The sequence below is a fragment of the Coccinella septempunctata genome, chromosome X (genome assembly GCF_907165205.1).
Source record: "Coccinella septempunctata chromosome X, icCocSept1.1, whole genome shotgun sequence".
In the NCBI taxonomy this organism is placed as follows: Eukaryota; Metazoa; Arthropoda; class Insecta; order Coleoptera; family Coccinellidae; genus Coccinella; species Coccinella septempunctata.
Genome location: NC_058198.1, coordinates 2,984,199 through 2,999,699, shown reverse-complemented (window position 1 = coordinate 2,999,699; position 15,501 = coordinate 2,984,199). Strand labels below are relative to the sequence as shown.

Genomic DNA, 15,501 nt, shown 5'->3' with positions numbered 1-15,501 from the left:
AACACTAATAAATCGGAACTTTGAGATAATCATAGAAGATGTATACAGTGTGTCCCAAATATGAAATGATGATAACGTTTTCAATCCTAATTTTCACGAATATTTTAAATGGGTGTATCAACCTGCACATGCGTACCAAATATTAAATTCTCTTGTGGTTATATTTGAAAAACCTCTACGAAAATGAGAAAATCTGATTCAATTTCTTAACGAACGTTATTTCTCACAAAACATTTATTAAACAAATACCTTTACTCGTAAGCCAACACGCTAAATCTCGAAAACAATAAAAATAAGTCAAAACGCCTTGCCTTCTGCCTGATACATCAATGATGTATTCCCAACTGAAGTTGAGTCTGTTCCCAACATCGAGCTCTTGTCGATACTGATGATGTATTGATCTGAAATTTTATAAAATAATTTAAATGATCGATTCATATAACTTTATTTACAGAACTCATAGGAAAGTTTAAACATTCAGTTCAAATATGAAGAAACATATATATTATAAATATATATAAAATCTAGTATTGAAACGAATAAATAATAGAACTTATAAAGTTTTATTTGAGTAATGATCGACTATTTACATATACATGATTAGAAACATCAAGGTCTAACTGTTCAAAATAGAATATGAGCAAATGCAAACGAATCAGCAACACTCATTCAAAAATATACAACAAAAATTATAGAAAAAGATTTTATTAACAGTTTGTACAAACTATGTATATTACAACTTATTTCCAGAAATATTTTTATGTACGCTCATTATATTTTAGTGCAAGTAGATGCCAGAATCTAATAAATTGGTAATAAATAATCGAACTGAAATGTACATGTTCCTGAAATACTGTCATCTAAATATCACAGGCAGGAGAATAAAGAGATATCAACAAGATAATACATAACTATCAAGCTAGTGATCATTAGTGTAAATTCATAATAAAATTGAAATTACAGTTGGAAGATCAGACAAGACTTCCCCCAAGTGTAAAAAGCCCAATCGATTCTCTGACTTTATTCAAAATTTTTACAGAAGTACAAAAAATAATTATACCATTTATAATTTTCTATTTTCCAGAATAAAGTTCACTAAATTACATCCCCTACCCTGGACATTTTACACTGATATCAACTATATATCAATATTATACTTTTAACTTTTGAAATAAATAGTTATTCATATAGAGAAGAGAACAGATATTACAATTAGCTAACACTTTTGCGTTACATGGGTGCATGAAGAATTGACTAGAAAGTCGGAAACGCCTGTTCATTGATAGCAATAATAAATAAGATGATGAACATAAATTAAATGGATTTTCATAGCAACGTCCAAAAGTGATATCTAAAAAAACATCTGTTAGGAAGGTCATTTCACTAATATTATCACGGATTAATCAGAAACAAAATAAACGCGTATTGTTCATCACTGTTCATTACGTTTTTGGGGGTGTTTAATTAATTTACACTTTAGGAACAATTTGTAGATTGAGAATTAACCATATTTGTGAGGCATGATGATTACATGTTGTAAAAATTATAGCCCCACAATGGCTGCCAACCCTAGCTATTTCTCGGCCTCTTGGATCCCATATCTGACTGCAACATACCTCCCAACATATATTTTAACTGGGGCATAAAGTCGATAACACTTCGAACTTGAACAAGTGGAATTGTCTCATTGGCATTTTGGCATTTTCCGTTTTCCATTAACACTTGCATTTGTGAACTAAAAAGAAAAATATCATGTGTATAAATGAGAACATATAACAGGCTCCATTATTTAAGAATTCAGACAAACCACTTCATTTCATTTTGGTACATCATCTTCAATAACTAAAGCCATATTTCAAAATTCTGAGAAACTAATGCAAAAATCTTTTCTTGGAAACAACTGAAAATTAGAATTCACTTCTTAATTTATAGATGCAATAAAAAATGATCCTCCTAGAGAATGGAACCAACGGCTGGTTCAAAACAGCAATGAAATATGAAGAAAAAATTTTGGATCTTGAGTCTTGTACTGCCTCGATTTTACCAATAGAAAACTTCCAGCTGTATATCTCCAGCTCAATTAGATTAAAAGTTTGAACTTCTTATACAGAGATTACAACTGATAGAGCCTGTTAGGTTACATGCTGAATTTTAAGAATACAAAATGTGTATACTCACTTATTTGGCTTGAATAGGTCAACATCCAATACTTGGAGTACTTGCTGACAAGATTGCACTGGTACATTGTTGAAAAAATTAGAACACAGATCAGGCAAAGTGACTAAAAGGTCCGTAAAAACAAAAGGTTTCATATTTATACATGGTATCATTTTATTTTCGATCACTGCTTTTTGCATCTGATAGGGAACATGACTTCCACCTGTCGGAGGATCCGGAATTGATTGCAATTTTCTAGTGCAATTGTTCATATTCATTCTACCATTAGCGACGTTATTTCGGTCATCGGAAATATTCGATTCCGACCTCGTTGTTGGCTGATGTGTCGTCTGTTGATTCATCATTTGATTCTGACTACTTGTCACTACATAACTACTCTGCATTTCTCTGTTGACAAAAAAATATATTAAATTTCCCTTAGAGTCACCTGCAAGTGATAAAAAGGAAATTGCGAGTGCTGGAATCTCATTGCTCAAGTACTTTATTCATTTGCTGAAGAAGTAGTACAAAATATATGACCTTGTTGACAGAGAAAAACAAAAATGCTGTTGCATTGATTGAAAATGATAGTCTCTCATTTCAGTAATTTGAATCTCAACTAAAGATTACACTTTGAGTCACTATCAAACAGGGCCATCATAATTAAATAGAAAAATCATCAGTTTTTTGGTTCTCCTCTGTGCAATACTTGAAAACATCAGGCATTATGTTTTCCCCAACAACATAATCAATCAAGTTATAAAAAACAAATCAAATTATAACTTACACGAAAACGAAGTGAAACTTCTTATTTTTTTAACTTTAGCAAACAGGTTAAGAAAACTCTTATATACAGGAAATAATTAACAATTTATTGTGCTTGTACTTTGGGATTAATTTTTGTAAACAGATATATCGAGATTTGTTCTGCTTGACTTCTGATATAATTCTTGGTACACCATCTTGCATTGTCCGTGGTCTTATCACTTTGTTGTTGTTTTAGCTCTTTGTGTCGTGTTAACAGCTTTTGAAGTTGTTCTTGAGCGCTTCAGGCCTAGAGTTTTTTCCATTGTGGAATTTTTATCAGCACCACTAAAAATATATTTATGGAAGTAAATGTTTTCGATCGTACTGATATACATAGTGATTTCAATCTACACTGAGCATTATTGTATATAGTTCATACATACATTAACTGATATTGTTTAATTTTCTAAGGTCGAGCAGACTGCCCGAGAAAAACTGCACATGCGGCTATGTTACATCACAATAGAAAATTGTTCGATATCTGTTAAGAAGTTTCACTTCAATATAGAGCTGTTTACGTTGACTTTAAATACGACAGTTAACTTGCTATCATACAAATACCTACTTTTGCCTGGTTTCAACTTGTGTTCATTTAAATATTTGGTATATTTACAAGTTTACTTGAAGCGTATAAGGTTAATAATCCCTACGATGAGTTAATTATTGTTTCATACCTAGAAGTCATTCCACCGTTCATATGCCGCACATCGACCAAGGGGGGTGGATACTTATTCATCTGGGGAGCACCGGGGTGATAGCCTGCAACCCGCGAATTCGCCTGCGGTAACATGATGTAGTTTCCGGTGTTATTCGACTGGGAGTTGGAATACGGTGACGACTGCCTGAAAAAAAAATTCTCAATAATTGGATATACTTGCATGCGTCAACATAGGTGTGCAGGAAAGAGCAGTTATTGACCAGTAAGAAGTCTGAGTTGCAAGTCGAAATTCCGAGACACAAGTCAGAATTCTGAGACACGAGTCAGAATTCTGAGACACAAGTCAGAATTCTGAGACATAAGTCATAATTCTGAGAGACAAGTCAGAATTCTGATACACAAATAAGAATTTTGAGACACAAGTCCGAATTGTGAGTTGTAAGTCGGAATTCTAAGATATAATTTGGAAAATTCTCGAGATACAAGTCAGAATTCTGAATTGCAAATCAGAATTCTTAAATACATGAATTACAAGTTGAAATTCTGGAATGCAAGCTAGCATTCCGGAAAAAATATTGTGTGGAACTTTATTGTTTCGTAGAATAAATTATCTTGACATAATTGGAAAAAACTGCTACACTACTGATAACAGTCTGAAAAAAAATGACTTTTCAATGTATGATTACCCTGATTGACAACTGAACAAAGTAGTCAATCATTATAATCAACATAAATTAAACTATTCCGAATGCACCCATGCCAATGCATTCAACTATATAGAATGAGATTTAAAAAAAGATATAAAAGAACATTATATTTGTTCAGGTAGACCAGGAATAACTTGAAAATTCTTGATCTAAACAAATGGTTAACAACAATGAAAGAATGTTCGAATTGTGAAAACTGTTGTATCTTCAAAATTCAGATTTTCCCAATCAACAGAATGCGAATTTTGAAGATCCAACAATTTACCATTCTGGAAAACGTAATCTGAAAGGAATACCACCGGTGAGTGCAAGAGTGTAAAATGAACGATGATTCAAAGTGGTGATTTTTTTTCTTCCAAACCGGTTTGGTCCCGTTATACGATACAAGCAAGCGAATTATTTTTGTATTCACAAACGTATAATCTAGTCGAGTGTTTTTGCTGCTTAAATAAACTGCCTGAAGTCAGTACAAAATATTTTAGGCTAAATATAGCTTTGGAGGTAATCAAAACGAATTAAAATTTTCCCAAATATACACCTTCATTTGGGAAAAACGGAGTTTTCCGCATTTACTTTTCAGAGCTGCCGTTTCAAACTTTCGAGATATCAAAATGCATTAACCCAATTCAAATTTTGAAATGAGAATCATTCGAATCATTTCTTTGGAGGAGAAACAATCAAGAACGATAAGAAATTATCGAAATATGATTCATCGAGTGACTTTTTTAAATGTTTGATAAACTATTGTTCTAGTGCTCAACACTTTGTCGGTGTAAAATCTCTAATGATTGAAAAACTATAGACATCGTTATGTAAAATCATTAAGAGTTAACGGTATTTCAAGGTTAAATACTGAAATGACATTGAGAAAGCAGCATAGTAACAAGACTTGACCGAGTTAGGAAATCGAACATCAAAAAACTGATTTTTTTGGGTGGACCCTCACGAGGGATGAACACAAAAATAGAACATCCACATTTACTTACCAATCATCCTTTCCATAGGTTGGATAACTGATAGGACAAGTTGTGATTAGTTTCGAATTGTTCTAATATTGCAATCAAATCAATTCTCAACACTCTTAAGAAGCAGAAGATCCATATGCATGCAACGGCATAACACAATTAAATCATTTGTAGTTAATCAATTAAACACGTAGATGACTTAGGCATGCCTAATAATTCGTGAAAAACAATAAAATTTCAAAGATATTGTTGGGACATACCAGTTTCGAAACATATTGGTGGAATCGAGTCCAAACTATTAGATTCGGGAAATTTCAAATGCAAATTTTAGGATATATTAAATCTTACGGTTCTGGCTGTTTCAACAAAGCAAAGGGGAATACCGGAACCACGATTCCTATTTATCGAATACCTACTTAATATCCCAGTATAATGTGCCAAAATTCGTTAAATGGATATTAATTTTCCCCCCAAGACCTAAGAATGGAAATAAGTTCATCACATCCATTATTTACGAAATCCCTAAGTATCCCAACGATTGAAAAACAAAATAAACTCTAATAAAAGAAGACGTATGAGCCTTATTTTCCGAAATTATTTACAGTTGGAGGTTGTTGAACTCTCGACTACGACAATTCAGTCACATAGAACGTTTTATCATACTAGATCGTCGAGAATTCGAAAACAGTTCTGATATAAACCCACTGCCATGGAAAGATAAAAGTAGTGTTTCAAGTAGTTTCTAACGCTTATTTTCACGCATGCTCCTTCTGAAAACTGGTTTTCACCTGACTGTTCACTCGATAAATTTGCGAAAAGTGTTTTTCATTCCTAATCGTTGAGCTAATAAGGACCACAATATGCCCAAAATTTTAAGACTAATTATGCAATCACTAGAATGACAATATTTGATAGCTTATGAATTATAATCAAGCCTCTAAATAAATAAAAATGAAAAACACCTTAAATTACTCTGTTTTGAAACTATTACCTGTGCTTTAGACATCCCCCTATATTCATATTGGATGATGAAGTCGGTTAGTTTATGAAGAAATGAGAAAACATCACTTTGCTTGCGAATCAAACAGAAATTTTGAGTAGACATTCAATGAAAAAAGATGGAAAACGAATTTTTTCTCATTTCTCAAATTTGAAAATTAGTATATGATCAGGGGGAATAATAAATATATCTAGAGAATTTCTTCACTTCTATTTTAAATTCAGGTAATGAGAAAATACTGATAATCAATAAAATACTTGTAAAATAAATAAATTTCACTAACTTGATCAAAAATAACAAATCGTCCTAAGACACTAAACCAATTATGATAACACGCTATTATTCGTTTACACTGATCGAAGCATTATCATATTGAAGCGAATATTACATATTATGACATTCTTATTTTCGGTATTACCCTAGATTATATAAAAAAACTGAATCTGTGGGATATAATTTGTCCAGATACGATGAAATATTATTACAAAAATTGTCGATTTCATTAAGAACAACGAACACTTCACTCCAGGCTTGAAGTGCGCAGTACTGTCACTAAAACCTATCCAAGCCTAAAATATTAAATTTAAATTTTGCAAGTAGCTTTAATCCTCGTCACTGTGTATAACAATCAAACCTTCATGCACATTTTGCCATGAAGGTAGCTGATACATCCCCATCATATCTAAGGAATGAGCTAGAGCTCTTAAATCCATGTGCAGTTCCATCATGCTCGGAACCTGAAACAAAATGAAAAGAAGCCAGAATTTCTTTCAATGGTTTAATGAACTTAATTCGACAAGGTGAATCTCAACAAATGACTGATTTTCAGGAATACATATTGTAACATTTGGAATGAGAATGATATTACTGTCATCATTTTGAAATTTTTGCACAACATAATTAAACAATCAAAAGAAAGGTTAGTATGCATGTTTAATCCTCGATATTAATTTTATGATGGTTCGTAAAATTTGGTTTCCTGAAAACTCAGATCTTGATCAAAAAGAAGCGCAGATTGTGAAGAACATAACTAAAATCAATTCCGCCAAGTTTGAAATAGTATTAACAACCCCCTTTTCAGTAGATTTCACCACTCTTCTGAAAACAATAACACATTTTCCAATACTTCGAACGAAAAAGCTTATAGCATCAACTAGCAGTTCATTTTCCTTCCAGATTTAACGAAACAAGGCATCAGTATTCATGAAAATCAGTCTAATTAGAAAAAAGATATCTGGCATCTTTTCATTTCGGCTCAGCAGTTTCGATTCATTGATTTTTTTCTCCAAGACGTAATGGACCAAACAACGTCAAATGAATCCAGAGAAAACGATATACTAAATTGAATCATTTCAACTGCAGACATTGAGTAATCATTCCAATGTAATATTGATTTTTTTCGGAATAATCCAATGCCTACACGAAAGAACTGAACTAAACATTCGAAAGCGGTTGAGAGCGTCACAACTTTTCTTCTAAGAAGCTTGTCCTCGTATCCCTACCCAGAGGGTTGAATTATTTTCAGATTTGCAAAAAACCCAATGAATTGAAAGAATATATGTTATTGAGAAATATTCACATTCACGAATATGATAGTTAACCAAAAAATAACTCTCATATCGATGAAATATTAAAAAAATTACGAGAAAAACTTTGCAAAAGGAAAAATCAGAAGTTTCCATGACCCATTTACGGTTATTCTGTTCATTGCTTATGAATAAAAATTGACTTACTACTCTAGAAAACTTATGCAACATTTACATGCTTCTATAGAAAGGCTGGGTGCTGAATAGAAGGGAAGAAAGGGAGAAATTATATTGAAATCATTGCATCCAGTGTTATAACTCCCATAGTTTCATGAACTGAGCTTTGAAAGCGACTTAAAAATGCTAGAACAAAATATGAGCCGAAATGTAATACCTTAAACCGAAAAAGGAGTGGGAAAGGTTCGTTACAAGACCATTTCATCCATGCACGTTAATTTCAAACCCAATTTCAACGAATTTGTTTTCATAATGAACGTGAATACACAAACGCATTTTTCGAATGAAATTTTCTTGTAGAATACCAGGAAGTCATGTTAGGATCTTCAGTTTTGTATAAAAGTTCCTTGAACTTTTCTCCAGTAACCTTGATCGAGTCCACATCATTCTACTACCATCTCGACATACTTTTCTTTTTGAAACTCAGCAATTTATTTCTTGCCAACTCAACCTTTTCGTCAAGCAAGTTTCTGGGCATGGTAGTGTCAAGGGAGAGGTCGAACTAGTCTTCCATTTTTATTGACCGCCCCAATTCCTATGTTGTATTGTCTTTCCTTCACTCTCTTTAAAATTGTATTCTAAATTTTTATCTCTTTGCTCATTTCTTTCATCTTGTTCTATATGCATTCCTTCAAAGTTTCACTCCAAATTCATTTCAAATTATTTTTCCTCCACTTCCATTTATCAATTTCCTCTTCAGTTTATTCCCTCTATTGGAAATTTCAGCAGAATGTTTTTTTCTATTCCTGAAATTCCTTCCACACCTCGATCTGTTGCTCGTATTCCCCCTGAATTTATTTCGAATTCGCTTTCTTTTTGTCTAACATTATTATAGCTCATGTCTATTTTTCTTCTTGCTTCCTCTTGTAATTTTTTTTTCTTTAGCATTTTTTACCTGCTACTTTTTTCTTACTGAATTCAGTATCAGTTTCAATACAATGCATAAATACTCTCAGAATTTGTTCTATTTCCTTTTCCATTACTATCATTTTAGAATGGTTCAGCAACTTTCTGTGGCAATCTTATTTTATTTGAATCCGCCGTTTAAGTTTTGAAAATGGAATCTTTCATACAGTTACGTTTCTACGAATGAATCTGTTAGTGTTAACATTTTTGTGAATTCCACCAAGTCTAGTATAAATTAGCAAATTGTAAGAAAAAGCAGTTATGGCCAACTAATGTGTTAAAATGTTTAGTAACAATTTCGAAGAATTGTTGTTTAGACAATTTCCTACGGATTGCACCATTGCGTTTACTTGTTGTAGCAACACCTGGTTCAGTGACAATGTTCAAGTTGAATTTAATCATGAATCTCACATTTAGAATACTTGGTTAACAAATCGTAAATGAAAAAATATAGATTTTTGCTGGATTTTCTAGAGAATTTATACTAATTGATATAATTCTGAATCGTCTGCAATGAGAATTTGATTTCCATAAAATTTTATGAACGATTCTCAAACTTCACAATGAATGAAACGAAATGACAATATTTGAACTAAAAAGAAACATTTGATACACTCTTTTGGAAATTTATAATTTCTCCGGAAGCTTAAAATAAATTAGGTGTTGACCGCTTCACAAATTTATCGAAAGCTAGCTCGGAAATCAAATATTCCGCTATCTTTATGCCGAATAGTAAAGAGTACCGTTACGTTAAGTAACCCGTAGATGGATCACTTCACGAGGTCGATAGTAGAAGTAATCTACTGTTCCTACATCCGTTTGCGCAAGCGTCGACCATACTCCGTTTCTTCGATCTTACAATACAACTGCGAAGGGAGAATTTGGAACATGCGCACCCAGTAGGAATTGTCGTTAGTTTTCAAACCCCTGACCGAACAATTTACTCTTCATACAAGCGCCAAGGGACCGCGCAAGCTTGGTCTTTGGGAGGTAATCTGAATTCTGAGCTTCAAGAGAATGGAAAAATCTTTTTTTTCGAGAATCTGAATCTTTCTTCACTTGAAAATCTTGCCGAACTTGAACCATCAAATTGCTTCATATTTCTCAATTACTATTAAAGTTATTTAAAAACCTTATACATTGATCTGATAACTCATACTTCCATTCATAAAAATCAATCAAATAATTGAAACTATATTATCCACCACCATTAGTACCTATGTATTTATAGGGTAAGTGCTATAAAATTAGCTGAAAATACTTTAATAACTGAAAAACGCCCGAATGCAACAATTTATGCATCGTTCGAGACCGAGCTCGAAAGTGAATGAATACTTACCTTGAAAAATCAATATAAAAAAAATTCAATTTGAATTGGTCGACTTATGGGGAACACAAATGATCAAATCATTGTCAGTGTTCTCAATCGAATTTCAGTACTCATCAACAACTTCTTGAAAATAAGTCAAAATAATTAAATTATGAAAAAAATCCTCAGAACCTTGTTTTTGAAATTCGACCACACTTAACTGATGAGGCAGTTAAAACTCGATACGCAAAATGTGTTTCAACCTCAACAGAGAAAGTCTACTGACATAAAATGAACGCAAACAGAACATATTCGCTATTAACAAAAAAAAGGACCAGTTATGTTCGATATATAGAACGCTGTTATCACATTATAGAAAACGAACACACTACAAGCAATAAACAAGAACTAACAGAAAGAACATCAAAACGATAAAAAATAATTTTAGAGGATAAGATTGTCGCACTAAAAAATTCTAAATTTTTTCATTTCAACAAAGAACAATTTCGTGCTAAAAAAATTATCACATGACAATCTGATTGTTACGGATATTGGTACAGTTGAATATTAATTTCAATATTATATTAATAAATAATGTATAAGATCAATTTTACAGGTAGACAATAAAAATATATTTTTTTCCAGCCGATGCAAATGTTTTGGATATGAAGCTCCTGAGATATAATCTAATGAGTATACATGCAAAGAAGTCTCCATATATGATTGAAATAACTGCAATATCGATAAAAAGAAGCATTTCAACAGGTTTTGTCCATATTAACAGATAAAAATAATTTTTACCAATAGATAAGAAGAGACAATCTCTTAGTTGTCCATTTGAACATGTTCCAATAAAGTTATTTTCTTCTTCTTTGAAATCATTAATATTTGATTGATTCTGAGCATATAATAGAAGGATGGGTCAAGAGAAAAATAACGCCAATGTTGAAGGGAGTGCAATGAACCAGAAATTATGCTATAAGACTATAAAGATTCTATCACCGATATTCAGAATTGGTTCTCCACCAGATGCAAAATATGTCTAGCTTTCGGCATGAAATAGTCAAAAGTAAACATGCATAAAAATGAAGAAATGCTCAGAATGTGAAAGGCAGTAGAGAACTAATCAAGAGAAAGAAACTATGTGCCAGATTCAACAGGTGGCGTGTTTAAGGCAATTTATAACATATACCATAAGATATTAGTGAAAAAATGAGAAGGTAAATAATGATTCTCAGACACGTTGATCTTTGTGTTTTGTAGAAATTTCCTCTATTTGGAAAGAAAATTATAATTTACACCACTAAACTTTTTTTAATACTGCCAGAATCAGTATATTACCATTGTCTCCATAGGATACGTATGAAAACTAGTGAAAACAATCAAATGACATTTATTTTGTAATTTTTACATGCCATCGCCAACTTAAAAAATTTATATAATAAATAATAATTTCAACGCAAACAAAACGTTTTTAATAGTAGCAATCCAAATCACTGACTTAAAAGGATACAGTTACATGTTGATAGATTATAAAAAAAAAATCTAGGGAATCTTCAACGCATATCACACAAACAAAACCATCATCAAACAATCTGACTTTCATAAGTGACTGAGCTCAAATTCTTCACTTAGATGGAGTATCTTTATTATAGTCAACTCTCAAACATCTTTTCGACGTAATCTCTGGTGAGCCACGTCTCATAACAGAAAAATCTAACATGCATTCATCATCCTTAAATTCAAAATCAGAAGAGTCACTTTTGAAATATTTGATTTCATCTACATCACTAAAAGTTACAGAGCGCTTCCTTTCAAAGCTCTTTTCTTTACTAAGTATTGATTTTAATGGATGTTTTGATTTATTTTTACAAGACCTAACTTTATCCTTGGCGTCACTAGTAGAACATTTATATTTGTATTGGACGCTATAACATTTTTCTTCTTCAAACGAGGGTTCAGTAGATGTTGAGGGTTCTGAATCTTTACTAAGTAGAACAGAGGCTTCAGCAGTGTCTTTACATAATGAACGAATTGATACCTTAGGATTGTACTTTTTAAAATTGAATTTTATATCGCTTGTCTTAACTTCACTGTCTGAAGATTTTGGTGAACCTTTGCATTCATTTTCATCAGAAGTACTTTCGACACTACTGCATATTTCAAAAGAAGAATCACCTGTTTCAAATGGTTTATCTTCACCCTTGGTATGATCGATTTTATTCCCTTCTTCCAATATACTAGCGATAAAACCTTTGTTTCTAGATAAATTATCTTCTTTATTATCTTGCTTTGACACAGATGATGCTTTGCTCTTTCTGGAAACAATGTTCAGAATCAATTTTTTTTGTAAATGAGCTCAATACAACACGGAACGATCTGAAAAAATGGCAATGTCTTTATCAAACTCCATTTCTTCACCATGAATAAATGTTAATCTGGGAAAATCTTCTCAAGAATTAAACATCTAGACTAGACAAATGAAGCACTGAAGTTTTAAGAACTCTCAAAAGACAGAATTTTTCAAGACACTCTCTTGTAGAAAGCAGAAACATGTTTCTATTATGTCATACATAAGGAATAAATAATTCACAAATCAAAATATATTCTTTGGAGCTTGATATTAAAACATTTCGATATACATTTGAACATTCTCCCTTGATAAAACCAAGATGAAAAAAAAATGTAATTATTTATTAATACCTCATACATTTTTTAATAACACAAAATATAATTCAGATTAGCATTCAACTATCAGATTTATTTATACAACGTAGGGTCTTGTACTCTCAATTACTTTACAAGCCCTCAAAAAAAGGGGAAACTGTACCAATAACTCATTTCCATACAAAAGTTGCACAAAATTGTTCTTTCTTGTTGAAATATTTAAAATATTGGATATACAAAAATTTCTGATCACTAGCAAGCCAATTATTCATGAGTTGTTTACACATATTATAAACAAAACAGATATATTTATCAGCAAAAAAGTATCAAAAGCTTCTGTTTAAATTAGTGATTCACGACTATTTGATATCCTCAATGATATGCACACTCAAAGCATGGTCAACACTGCTAGTGTAAGCAACAGAAAATAAAGAAATTTGTGCTCCACATTGAGATATAACGATATTTTTACTTACGGTTGTGAGGCTCGAACTAATGGTGGTGGTGGAACCTGTGACATGGAGTTATAGTAGTTAGGCCTCATGTGCCGTGCCCCTGCTGCTGCAGGGTACGCTCTCACTGCTGAACTGGCTGTTCTCGGCTGACTTGGATGATAAGCTGGTTGGCCACCAGTGATCCCGTAGGTTGAGTATAGATGCATGTTATGCATTTGGCTATTGGTGGCTGCTTTTGCTTGAGTGGCAGGCTTTGGAGATGGGGATGGCTTCGTTTGAATAGGTGGATGCGTCGGCTGCCGTGTCCACTGGATAATTTGCTGTGGTGCCCGATTGGAGTTACTGATCAACAGTTGGGAATCCATGTTTTTCTTGGGCCAATAATCTTCAAAGAGTGTTCCAGGGGGAAAATAATTCTTTATGTCATTCAAACTAATTACTGAGCACGAATCATGTGCGAACAATTCATTTCTAATTCCTTGAACCTTACAACAGAACTTCAAATAAGATAGATCCCATCCTTCCAGTTTGTCAGCTTTTTGTTTCAAGTTATCGGTCTCTCCTTCAAAATAAAATAATGGGACATACTTCTGTTGTTGATAAATGGTATATGGTACAACTGATTCTTTATTTATACGGATGAAGCCACAACGATCCAGAGCAGTTACTTCCCCACTAAGTAACTTTGAGTAGCATGCACTCAAAAACTTGAAAAATTCTTCAGCATCAGTTAATCTTACTATCAAATCCATTGTGGTGAATTGTTCTCTTCCAAACTGGCAGTCACAATGTTTAATATTAATTTCATTCAATAGGCGGCATTCTGCTTCAGTGATAAAGTAGCTTCTTATACATGTACAGTTATAAATATCTGGATGTAAGTAAGTTAAATACCTATTCAATATCTTCATTTCAACCATTCTAACTGAGCAATACAGTTCTTCACCACGAATTATATATGGAATGTGTGATTTTGCAATAGAAATCCATCCAAATCTTCCTCTGACAGAGGATTCATCTGAAATATCACCAGAATTACTTGGATTTCCTATTGATGTTGAAGATTTCGATTTGGCATTGTTTGTATTCAAATAGCTTAGAATATTCATACTGGTACCAGGTTGGTTGGGGGTTCGTTGGGGAGTTGCCATTTTTGCCTTATTCTCCTCGACCATTTTTGCCGCCAATTCTTGTATTTCAGCTTCATCGTGTCTCTCTTGTTTTACACTCATTTTCAATGAAATTTTATTCTATGTTTAAAGAAACCTACAGAAAAAAAATAGCACTGCGGAATCACTGTTATACATTTTAATTGTTTCTGTCAATTCATAGAAATACCGTTGATCCTACACTGATCACTTTAACACTTTTATGAGAGTTTTTGGTGGCTTTAAGAACAAAAAATCCCAGATTGTTTATTGAGAGATAAATGAGGTTAAGGCGGGTGACTACTTCCCCTGGTTATGTTTTAGCGGCCATAGTGTCATCAAAGAAATATCAGGCTTTGAAGTCTACAGTTTACAGATAAATACTCCACTAGTCGTTCATCATAGGACATGTACCTTACAATCACTATTCGATTCTTTCCAACACAATATACACTCAAAAAGTATATTTAAAAGTTCTAATTCATGTAAAAGCAGCGCGTTATCACATTCAGCCGATGTCGATTGCACTCGCTCTCACATCACACGAGTCAACTCGATGCTAGAACTTGGGTTTGCTAGCCTCTGAAGCAGGTATATTTGTCGCCATGAGCATTTCCACATATTTTTGTTTTATAAAATGGCCGCCAGATGCAACTTTAGACCAATCACAACTCTGGGATCTGTGTCAGCTGACAGTGACGACACCAAATTGATGACGCAATAGAGACTGTGGCGAGGCTATATTCAGCTTTCCCAAGGTCTTTCAATTGAGCACATTCAAGGATAAATAAAATTTCTGACTTTCGTGGAAAATTAGAATGAAAAAAACACCAAATACAAAGATAAACATATATCATCTATAAAACATTTCGATCACTGCTTCTACGTTCCCCAGTAAAAATGAAACGATCTCAATTAGTTTACTTTATCAGCTCGTAAGGACCAAAATTAACACGAGT

The 15,501-nt window shown here is 32.8% G+C and overlaps 1 protein-coding gene across 4 annotated transcripts; it reads right to left on the bottom strand.

Annotated features, from left to right (window-relative positions):
- Positions 1-689: 689 nt before the first annotated feature.
- Positions 690-15,174, bottom strand: LOC123321920. Of its 4 annotated transcripts, XM_044909716.1 has the most exons (5): positions 14,512-15,171; positions 13,416-14,412; positions 3,639-3,806; positions 2,179-2,565; positions 690-1,735 (listed from the first exon to the last, which is right to left on the bottom strand). In XM_044909716.1, the coding sequence occupies exons 1-5, from the start codon at positions 14,624-14,626 to the stop codon at positions 1,570-1,572; spliced, it is 1,833 nt and encodes a 610-aa protein (XP_044765651.1). In that variant the 5' UTR covers positions 14,627-15,171; the 3' UTR covers positions 690-1,569. The 4 variants fall into 4 exon arrangements, with proteins under 4 accessions (XP_044765651.1, XP_044765649.1, XP_044765652.1 ...); XM_044909714.1 differs by having other exon boundaries at positions 13,416-15,170; XM_044909717.1 differs by lacking the exons at positions 690-1,735; positions 2,179-2,565 and adding an exon at positions 3,009-3,249 and having other exon boundaries at positions 13,416-15,171.
- Positions 15,175-15,501: the final 327 nt, after the last annotated feature.

What these genes read in the sequence shown, in the direction of transcription:
- LOC123321920 (XM_044909714.1), bottom strand. Translation starts at nt 14,626, where the DNA reads ATGAGTGTAAAACAAGAGAGACACGATGAAGCTGAAATACAAGAATTG. An exon ending in TTAGTTCGAGCCTCACAACC is followed by an intron (nt 3,807 to 13,415) that starts GTAAGTAAAAAT and finishes TTTTTTTTTCAG; the next exon opens with GCAGTCGTCACCGTATTCCA. An exon ending in AACGGTGGAATGACTTCTAG is followed by an intron (nt 2,566 to 3,638) that starts GTATGAAACAAT and finishes TTTTGTCAACAG; the next exon opens with AGAAATGCAGAGTAGTTATG.